General features: G+C 44.0%; 1 protein-coding gene and 1 pseudogene across 1 annotated transcript; one reads left to right on the top strand and one right to left on the bottom strand.

The window, feature by feature from the left end:
- Nucleotides 1–5,510: 5,510 nt before the first annotated feature.
- On the top strand, nucleotides 5,511–7,138 carry LOC101434794 (ret finger protein-like 4A). The gene is made up of 2 exons (XM_004449663.2): nucleotides 5,511–5,799; nucleotides 6,570–7,138. Exons 1-2 carry the CDS (start codon nucleotides 5,514–5,516, stop codon nucleotides 7,136–7,138), a joined length of 855 nt encoding a protein of 284 aa, XP_004449720.1. The 5' UTR covers nucleotides 5,511–5,513.
- Nucleotides 7,139–7,571: 433 nt separating this feature from the next.
- On the bottom strand, nucleotides 7,572–9,204 carry LOC101435230 (guanine nucleotide-binding protein G(s) subunit alpha pseudogene; annotated as a pseudogene).
- Between the last annotated feature and the right edge of the window lie 2,214 nt (nucleotides 9,205–11,418).

Raw genomic sequence — 11,418 nt, 5'->3', positions numbered from 1 at the left:
CTATGCAAATACAAAAATAACTAATATTTCCTTCAAAAATGGAACATGCAGAACCAGCAAGCTGGTGGCAGAATAAGGAGCTCCTAGAGCCAGCTCCTGCTACAGGGCAGGTAGCAAACACCCAGCGCTCTCTGGAGCTAGCTGAAGCACCTGTTTGGAGGCTCCAGGAGACCAGGAAAGCATCCTGCCACACCTTTGAAGGAGTGGAAAGAGGAGACTGCCCATCTGCAGAGAAGACTTGTAAGTAAAGTGCTCCATGCCATAGAGGCTGGTGCCCAACCTCCACTGGAGGCACCAGCTGCCTTGGGAGCTGTTCTGTGGCTGGAATTGAAAGTTCCACTTCCCTGAAATCCAGAAGGAAGAGACCGTTGGGCACCAACTTCAGCTACTAATGAGTAAATTCAGCAGGCTACAGTATAATCCTGAGAACAGCTGAAGTTTGAGCCTGTCCAAGTCAGAAAGAGGCCGGGAGCCACGATCTTAACTCCATGCCTGGCATGAGGGGAAGCGGGGCAGACTGAGGATCCCAGTGCTGGTGGGGACCGACTGCTTTCCATCCACATCAGATTACAGCCCCGTGCCACCTCCAGCAGGGAGGAAGCTGTGGGGACCTGTGCCAGCCTCTCCGGGAAATTACTGGCCAAGCCATGGAGGTTGGTGATTATCCTACTCTGGAGGCATGAGCCACCCCAGGAGCTGCTCTGTGGCTGGAATTGGAAGCCCCATTTCCCAGAAACGGGAGGAGGGAACAGTTTGCTGCCAATTTTGGCAACTGGTTGATAGACTTGGCTGACTAAGAGGTAACCCTAGGAGAGGCTGGGGTGTGAATCAGCCTGAGTAGGAAGGAGGCCAATAGCTGCCATTCTGACTCTGCTCCCAGCCTGAGGAGAAACTGGGCTGACTGAAACTCTCAGTGTCAGTAGGAACCAGTTTCTTTGACACAGATCAGCCTGCAGCCTGCCTAGGTTTCAGCCCCGCCCCTGGTTTGGAGGAGGCTGAGGAGCCCTGCACCAGCCTATACAGGTAACTGCAGGTAACTTTGGCTGGCATAGACTGAAAATCAGAAGTCTACCAGGGCAACTGCAGTCATCTTAGACCCATACCAGATAGACTGCTGCTCACACCTGCAGCTCCTTCCCTGCCCCAGGCAGGGGAGGTAGAAGTGTGAAACTTCATCAGTCTCTCTGGGCAACTACAGTGTAGGTCTGCACTTGGATTATTCAACACAGTGTGACTCTGTCCTAACCCCTGGAAAAGGAGAAAGTTGGACGAAGCTTCATTGGTCCTTCATGTAGTGAGGGTGGCTTGAGCCTCCACGGCTTACAGCACCAACTACATGCTTGGCTCCCACTGCACAACCAGCAAGGGAGAAAGGATAGGAAGGTAACACACAGTGAGTAACAGCTATAGAAATGAGGATGTGACTGAAAATGGTAGTCTAGTTATGTAAATGCCAAATGGCAGAATGCTAGAGAATAATCTAGAAACTAGATAGGACAGTAAACCAAGAGGTGGGTGGGAATTGTGGTTGATGGCACAGATGCAAGAGTGTCCTTTGTTAGTTAGAATAAATGTATATTCCTAGTGCAGAAAAATCACCATTTTTATTTTGTTATAAGGATTATCTACTACATTTCAGAGATTTTGAACTCAGAATAATTTCATCACATCTAAGTACTGCATGACTCATTAAAATGATAGCAACATAATATCCCTTATAAATGTTAAATATAGCTTATGTTTAAGATTGAGAAATGGTAAAATGCCTGAAAAATATCCAGAATTAAAGAGACAACTTTCACCATCATTAAATCATGACATTCCTAACGTTTCACTGGACCTAAGCTTTTCTAGATTAACAGTGATCTTATAGGTACTACAAACACACAGATTATCTTAATGTTACTTCTCAGTTTTGATTGTATAAATTGTTCCTTCTCCTTCTAGTGCTCCATCCTTGGCTTCCACAATGCTGCACTTTCCTACAATTTCCTTGCTGCACAATTGTTAGCTATTGATAGTTTATATATTTTTGTCATTTTTGATACTCAGTTCCTATGTTATGAATTTGGATTTAGCAAAAGCAATTGATGTTTTCTTCATATGTTTGGATTTTTCTTTAGTATTTCAGAATACTAAGAAGTTTCAAATGCCAAAATTGGAAAGACCACATTTACTTAAGAAGAGACTTGAGATACCTGGTTCCAGACACATTGTGGACCCTGCTACACACAGTCACATAAAAATACTGGAAATACAGGATATGATAAGCTATTCAATTATTTTCAGATGCACCTTGGTAAAGCATTGAATTACCTAGCTCTCAGACACATGGAGTAGCTGAATGTGAAGTTTTAACTCTGCAATCTGCTGATGTCTTCACATTGAAGAGCAGATTTGGTGGGAGCAGATCCACCCCAGTGCTTTGAGTCTTGAGCTCCAGGATGCAAAAATAGGGAAACAATGTGGAAGATTTGGCCTCTGCTAATAGGGATATTATAATACAGGGTACTGTAAATATAGGAGACATTTAAGCTAGAAAATGCTACTAATGAGCAAAGAAAGACTTATCACTGTCCCAGGGAAAGGCAGCCACGCTTATTTCTGTCCAAAGTGCCAATTGTAAAGAATACAGTAAGTAACTAAAATCCTCTGAATTGGCTTGGAAGCTTACTTTTCAGTTAATAAAAGAACCCAGAAGATAAGAAGTCATCATGAAATGAATGAAATTTCATATTTGGTGGGTACCTGCTAGAGGTAAAAATCTAACCACTGCATTGGTCTTTTCCACAAATCTGGCCATTTGATATTGAAGCAGGCTATTAAGATAGAGAATTAATAGAAGGACTTGGAACCTCGCAGAGAGTCCACATGGACATCAGTAACCCCCAAGATGGCTGCTGGAGGACCCCCACACCCAAGATTCTGCTATCCAGAACAGACTTCTGAGAGCAAGGAAAAGCCCTGGATGTTCCCTGGGAACTTTATCATTGGGTCCTCACTAGGGGATTGATGGGTGGGGTGATCAGTCAAAACAGCAAACAGCTGGAACCCCTCCCCTGCCATTAGCAAAGGGATAGAATAACTAATAGTTTATAAAGCAAACTGCAAGTCCTGAGCTTGCTCTCCCCCTGCTCTCTTGCCTTTGGACTGGTTCCTGCCCTCTGTGTGCCGGTCTCACCATTTTTCCTCTGCCATGTGGCCACGCAGGTAAACCTGGGCATTTATAATCTATAATGGGGAAATTGTACCTTGTAAATCATCCCTCTTTATCCCTTTTCACCCCCTTCCTCTCTACCTGGGACCTCTGATCTGTTATTTTCTCCCATTTCTCTTTCGTCTCTGCCTGAATAAATTACTAACCTAACTCACCGAGCGTGCTCTTGACATTCATTTCTGCAGCATAGCCAATAACCTAGATAAAATCCCTTAACAATATTAACAAAAAATATAACTTCTACTCATGATCAAACTAAATAACAGAAAACACCATAAGGATCAATCCTCAATGAGCAAAAGTCAATGATATTATAAACACAAGAATAACTGCTCCCCCAAAAGTGAGACTATTCTAAAAGTCATTATAAAATAAAATTAAAATTATTAAAGTGATGAAAAGAAATAAATACTTCACACATAAATTAGGTCCGCATGAAACATAAATGTAATTCCAAAACGAAGGACAAATGCAAAGTGAAAGGACTTCTAAAAAAACAGTGTGTATATTTTTGAGAGTTTTGTTTTTCACTTTGTGTAAGTGAAACCAAAGATTTTGAGATTTGGGATTGTTTCTGCTATGGATTTCAAATGATAAGAGTGCCCAGCAAAACACAGCAAATCACTTTGTGAATGAAAGACTTAATTTAATCATGCAAATGTAATCTAACCCTTCCCCCAAGTCTTCTAACTTTTCATTTTCTCCCCTCAAACCCATAAAGATGAATACTTATGAGACATTTGCGATATGATAAATCTTTCTTTTTTGAAGAAAATGATAATGATTTGTTTTTTAAAAATGCCTGTATCATATTTATAACATGTCAGATGGAGAAAATATTATGATTATAGGAAATATAATAATAAATGTTTTACTTTTGATAATTAGATTGATAAAATATAGGATCTTGATTTGCTGACAGATTGTTGGGTTGATTTTAGGAACTACTCCTGAATAGGTTTAATTAATTTCCTTGATATAAATACTAGAAAGTTTTATTTTGTGAGCAAAAAAACAAAAATCCCAACTCATTGACACTAACTCTAATCATAAGGCTTAATGTCAATGACAAATAGTTTGTTTTAAAATTCATGTCCTAATACCAAATCCTACTCCCACCAAAAATAATGTTGAAATGTAATCTAGAGTGATAAGAACATGGAAATCCTTGTCCATACTAATAGGAAAAGTAACTGCAAGACAAAAGGATCTCCTTTGTAATAATCTTTCTATGTCATCATTTACACCATAATTAAATCAAAACTTGATTAAATCAAGACGAGATGCAGGATATAAAGTGGGAAGAGACACTGTCAGTGCTTTTCACTTCAGAACTGAGCTGACGGAGGAAGCAGCTGTAGCCAGAGGAGAATCTACTGGAGGAGTGGTGAGTGCCATCCTTTGTAATTTCAATTCTATTTCTCAAATTTCAACAAATGGCAAGCACCAGGAAATTGATAATTTATTTCTGCAAGTGTTGTCTGAGGCCAATGCCACCCACAATCTGTGATTTGGGACTCTTGGTCCCACTGCTCTAGGAATAGTAGACAGAACCTTGATTTTCAATATTCAGGCAGAAGAAATGATATTGTCTTGGTTTTCCTTATCAAATGATAGCTTAGACAATTATAGCAGATGGTGAATTGAGTTTCTCCATTGACTTGAACTTCTCAGCTGTTGCTGTGGGTTTCTGCTGCATCCAGAACACACCAGCTGGCGGAGTAGTTGGTTGATCTCTGAGTTAGAACAGCACTAGTCAATAGAAATATAGAGTAACCCACAAAAGTAATTAGAAATTTTCTAATAGCCACCTTAATAAAGTAAAAAAGAAACATGCCCAATTAATTTAATATTCTAGTTATAATTATTTCAATATGTAATTGATTACAAACAGTTATTAGAGAGTTTACATTCTCTTTTTGTTGGTGCGTCTTAAACTTCCAGTCTGTATTTTGCATTCACTGCACACCTCAATTTAGATCAAGTGAATTTTCAGGTGCTCATGAACCACGTGAGTGTTGTGCCTATCATATTAGACACCCCAGGTCTAGATCCTTTCATGACTTCAATTTAATGCCAAATAATGAATTATATTCTTCATTCCAACTAGATTCCAAATATCAGAAGTTCAAGGACATGAGTTTTATATTTGTATGTATATTGAATTTTCATTATCTGGGGCTAATGACTGCACATAGAAGGTACATGACAACTCTATGAATGTAAACAAGAAAACATCTGGGCCCTTCGATTCTGTAAACTCCGTTCTCATGCAGATTTTACCTGGAGATTGGGCATGGCTGAACAATTTAAAAAGGCAAGCAGATGTCCTATCTGCATGACTTACCTTGAAAACCCAGTGTACCTAAAATGCGGGTATGTCTGCTGCCTACACTGCACCAATTCACTGCAGGAGGAGCCCCATCTGGAGGGTATATTGTGCCCCTCCTGCCCTGTGGTCTCACAGAAGAATGACATCAGACACATTTGCCAGTTGGGGGAGCTGGTTTCCAAGGTCCGAGAACTGGAACCCCACCTGAAAACTATTCTACAGATGAACCCAAAGATATTAAAGTTCCAAGGTAAGGAATCTGTATAACTTCCCACAATGGACCCTGGAATAAACAACTACTCGAAAGGTTCAATATTAAATATGGGCATTAGTTCAATTCTGACACCTACAATTTCTATGTGCCACAAACATCAGTTGTTCTCACCTCTGAGTGTAGATTAGATTCAACTACACTGGATAGTTTAAAGAAAATATATTTTGTTCATGCCCTGGAACTGTGTTGTCCAAAACAGTAGCCACAGCTGGCAGATGAGTACTTTGAATGTTGAATAACAGTGAGGCAGAAGTAATCCATTGCCTCCGGCTTCCTAACATTAACTCTTAATTTTGATAAAACCATAGCAATTCTAAAGTGTACATGCAACTCCCCAGCCACCAAGGTGAACTGGGAATCTAATAGCAAAGAGAAAAGAAAATTTAATATTTGAACATTATTTTACAATAAGTAGAATACTTTTTCTTCCTTAATGCTCTCTGTAATTTGAGAACAAACAACTGTGATGGTACCCACCCTCAGGGATCTTATGCATTAAAGAGAAGAATAATCAAATAACCACATAGTTGAATACAAACAGAATCCTTACTGTGAAGGAAAGACCCATTCTGCCATAAAACAGGATATTTTAAACTCGTCAACAGTGCTAGGTGAATTTCCTTAAAAAAATTTGCTTTAGTGAAAAAGGAATTAAAGGAACATAATTCAACCCTGTATTTGGGCACTTGCAGTAGAATGTGGAGGGTTTATAGTCTGTCCTTTCGCTGTCTTATTTTCTTCCACAGTGGATATGACCTTGGATGTAGACTCAGCCAATAACCTCCTCATCATTTCTGAGGACCTGAGGAGTGTCCGGTGTGGACATAAACAGAATCGTGAAGAACGTGCTGAGAGATTCAGCTACGCAGTGTGCATTCTTGGGTCTTCTCGGTTCACGTCGGGCCGCCACTACTGGGAGGTGGAGATGGGAACAAGCACAGAATGGGATCTGGGTGTTTGCAAGGAATCTGTTAACCGAAAGGGAACTGTTCTTCGGTCTTCGGATTGTGGCTTCTGGACTCTGGGTTTGAGAGATGGAAATGTTTTCTCAGCCAGCACTCAGCCACACACTGCAGTCTGGGTGAACACCTGGTTACACCGAGTGGGCATTTTCCTGGATATGAATATTGGAAACCTTTCTTTTTGGGACATTACTGATGGATCCCATATCTTTACATTCAGCAACATTCCAGTTTCAGAGCCACTGCGCCCCTTCTTTTCTCCTTCAGTTTTAAGCAATGGTGATAAGGGCTCCCTGAGTATTTGTCCTGTAGTAAATCCACACAGTCCATTCCTCCAGAATAACCCAGGATAGACCACTCAAGCCAAGACAATGAAAACATTTATTGAGAATTCATTTGTGCTTATACTTGTGGCCTTTTCTACATGGAACACACATTATAAATGCAATAAAAAAAGAAATTTGGAAAACTTATGTTTCATGAACTCAAAGAAGTTTTTTTCCTTGCCCACATTTAATTTTTATTCTGACTTTTTTAATGGTGTACAAAACAATATTTATTTATTTGTTTATTACTGAAAGTGAGAGGGAACTTTTGTGGCCTTTTTGTCTTTTTCTTTTAGGCGGCCTGAAGCTGAAGGGAAAAGGGGGTTTTGCAAAATCACTCGGGAAAGGAAAAGTTGCTTTGTTAATCATGCCATATGGTGGGTGATTAACTGCGTGGACAATTACATCTCACTTTTAATTAATTGTGCTTAAGGCTTTAATTAAGTTTAGCCGTCCGCCCTTAGAGCAGCTCGTCCTGACGACGGCGCGTGGCTGGTGACGTCTCGCAGTCGCTGAACACGCGGCGAATGTTCCGGTGGCGACAGCGCAGGTGAAGTGGGGAAGCAGCGGTGCGCCCGTCTCCATGGCAGTGCTGGTTCTCAGGAATTCGTCGCGGATGAAGCACTTGGCCCGGTCACGCGTGGGTCCTCTCCGGGCTTGGGAAGCAGCATCCTCAGGAGCAGCGTAGCGAGCAAATGCTGGACAGCAGTCCTCGATCTTGGATTTCCCAGCAAGGCCTTTCTCAGCAAGCAGGTCTCGCGGGTTGAGGAACAGAATCGCAGAGACCGTGCGCAGCCGCGCGTTGTTCCAGACGCCCTTGGAGAGGTGCAGGGCCGCGCAGGCTCGCCTGTCTGTCCTCCCGAAGGGCCACGTCGCAGCTGCCGCTGGCAACGCCAAAGTGACGGCCGCGCAGCGCGGGGCGGGCCCGCTTGGTCCTCGCGCTGGCCGCCCCCATCGACCACGGCCAAGCCGACTTTGTCCACCTGGAATTTGGTCTCAAAGATTCCACCAGTCAGGACGCGGCCGCGAGGCAGGCGCGGGTCGCTGGGCACGAGTGGGCCTGCTTGCCGCCATCAGTCTGGTCCACGCAGTCCCGGGCGCAGGCAGTCAGCGGGCACCCACTGGCGCGCTGGCGGCAGGCGCGCCCTCCTCCTCCCGCAGAGCCCTGGCGCGCTCGGGCGGGAATCAAGGCAGGCGCCTGCACCGCCTCAGGGTGCGGTCCCCGCGCGCTGGTTCTCGGGCTTGGCCAGCTCCACGCGCGGCTCCAGGTTGTCACGGCGGCCACGAGGGTCTCAGCGGCCTCTTTCAGGTTGTTCACCACGTCCTGCGCTTTCGTGGCCTTCTCACCACCGCTGTTGGCTGCTTGCAGCCTGCGGGGCCTCTTCGGCGCCCTCTCCATTAAACCCAGTAACAGGCAGGATCCTCGTTTGCTTCACGACGGTGCTTCTACCACATTCTCCAGCACCCAGCAGCCGAAGGCGGGGATTGGCCCGTCGACCTGCTCGTCCTGCTGCAGCAGCTTCTCCATCTTCTCGTTGGCTGCGCGCTGCGCCTTCTCGTTGCGCTGGTCCTCGGCCTTGCTGTTCCCGAGGCATCGCGCGGGCGGGGGCAGCACCGGGCGGGCCGGGCCGGGCCTGACTGCTGGCGAGGAGCGCGCCGGGCCGACTGCGGGCGTGGGCGCCGGGAGTGTGCGGCGTGGGTGGGAGCCGAGGGGCGCGCGCACTCCCCGCCAGGCGAGCGGAGAGGCCGAGAGGGCTGAAGGCGGCCGCCGCGGGTCCGAGGCGGACTGGGGCAGGAGCGGCGGGAGCTGCCGCCCCGCTCCTATTGCCTCGGCGGGGCCCTGCCACGGCCCGACCCAAAAGTGCCGCGGCGGGCGGGGGGCGCGGGGGAGGCTCAAAGTTTTAATCGGAAAATAAATTTCACTTTATACACTAAATGTTGTGGGTGGTTATTCTCTGAACATGTGGTTATTCTCTTTGAATGCAATGATCGCAGCCAGAGGCGCGGGAGTCTCTTGAGAGCATAGGTAGGACCTGATGGAGGACAGGCCAGTAGGTCAAGCCGTCCATGTCCTTGTAAATAACGATGAACATGGCGCTTCACTGAGCTCCTCTTGGTGGTGACCGTGAGTCACAAGGGGAGAGGGAGGGAAAAGAATAGATGGAACACGGGGCATTCTGGGGCAATGGAATTGTTCTGCATAAACCACATCAAAATCACCAAATCTATAAAGCGTACAGTCCAAAATATAAACCACAACATGAATCATCGACCATGGTGAGTAGCAATGTTTCAATAGTTGTACATCAGCTGTAATACATGTACCATCCGCATGTAAAATGTTTTTCATGGGGGGAAGGGGAAAAGGGAGAGGACATTGGGTATACGGGAATCACCTGTTTTCTGTACATGACTTTTCTGTAATTTAAAGCTTCTTTGAAGACAAATGAAAAAAAAAATAAGACACTGAGTGAATACATGGAAGAAAATGTCACATCGAAGACCGCAGATCTTACAATGGTGAAAGACATAATAGGAAAATTTTTAAATTATATTTTTTATTTCAAACTCTTTTTTTGTATTTTATTTGTTATTTTTAAAACCATCGTTATTATATCATTTTCATATTAATTGTATTTGGCTACAATGTTGGCTTCGATTTTGAAGAAGTTTTGGATCACAGAAGGGTTGCGACTATGACGGGGAGGATCATGGACGTGCAGTGTCAGACATGGGGTTGCACTGGAGGAGGTTCACCTGGGGCATACCTACAAGGAATACAAATGCCTTCAAGTGTTCATGGGGCATTGTCACAGTGGGTGGAGATCCAAACAATAACTAAAGAAATATCAAATTCCCATCCTGGGGAGCTCTGCCACATTCTCTAATGGGACAGTAAGAATCCCCTGAGTGATTAGTGAAGGAGGATGGACCTTTTATGTGTCCTTGAGTGTGATGACTGTACTTATGAAACTTTACTTTTGAAATTGAATCTTATCATAGTATTATAGGGTGCCTAAGAGTTACCTCCTGAGAGCTTCCTTTTAGCTCAAATGTGGCTTGTCTCTAAGCCAAAACTCAGCATATAAAAGCATTACATTTCCCCCAGCATGGAACATGATTCCCAAGGATGAGCCTCCCTGGCACAGAGGGAGTATTACCAGCCACCAATTGGCAATGCAACTGGAAAAAGACCTTGAGAAGAAGAGGGAAGGGGAAAGACAAGTGAGTTCATAAGGCTAAGAAACTTCAAAATGAGTCTGGAGGTCATTTCAGAGGTTGTGTTTATGTATGTCTCAGCAGATACTCATTGACTGTCAAGGTAAATATTACCACAAATAGCAGGGCTCCTGAGGGCTCTGGAGACATCCAGACACTATAGGCAGGGCAGACAGCTCAGGAGTTTGGTGCCCTGCCAGTAGGCACTACTTTGGAATTTATGCTTCCCACTGTGACAGAGTTGGAGCAAGTTGTGGTTTCCCTACACGTGGCTATACTGTCCCTCTAACTGAACCTATAATTAATACTAGAGTTGATAGTTGTATATCCAAGAGACTTAAATCTGGGCTATTCATGTGCCAATTGGGCCCTGAATCTCAACAGACTTGCAACATCTACTCTCCAGTTCACTGGACTCACCCAGGACAACTAACAAGGAGATGAAGTCTGACAATGGCCATCTCAAAGAACAGAGAGAATCTGCAGGTGCAAGCATGAAGGTCCCATCCATCTGCCCCATAGGTTCTACGTCCCCTCTCAATTAGAGGTGGAGTGGGCATCACCATCACAGAATCCTCAGGATTGGGGAATGGGCAATGGACTAGAGTAGACTTACAGTTGTTCTATTGCAGATATTTGATCCTAGCAATAGAAGTAGTTTTATCATAGATGTGGAGGCAGTGGCTGATGGAGGTTCCAAGGGGAGGAAGAGGGAAAAATAGGCATAATTTGGGGGCATTTTCAGGACTTGGAATTTATCTTGAATGACATTGCACTGACAGATACAGATCATTGTATATTTTATAATAACATGCAAAAATGAGCTGAAGAGAGGGTAAATTACAATGTAAACTATAATCATCACTTAGTGGCAATGTTCCAAGATGTGTTCAATTGTGGCAAATGTACCACAGTAGTAAAGAATGATGTTGACGTGGGAAAATGTGGGAGAGCTAAGGAGCGGGACATATGTGAATCCCCTATATTTTTTGTAACATTTATGTAATCTAAGTTTCTTCAAAAAATAAAAAACTGAAAAGTATATTTAAAAACTAATTAAATAGAGAGATTCATTAACAATATTGGTG

The sequence above is a fragment of the Dasypus novemcinctus genome, chromosome 15, assembly GCF_030445035.2.
Source record: "Dasypus novemcinctus isolate mDasNov1 chromosome 15, mDasNov1.1.hap2, whole genome shotgun sequence".
Lineage (NCBI taxonomy): Eukaryota > Metazoa > Chordata > Mammalia > Cingulata > Dasypodidae > Dasypus > Dasypus novemcinctus.
The sequence above is the reverse complement of the archived record's forward strand: the minus strand, read 5'-3'. Positions and strand labels throughout refer to the sequence as shown.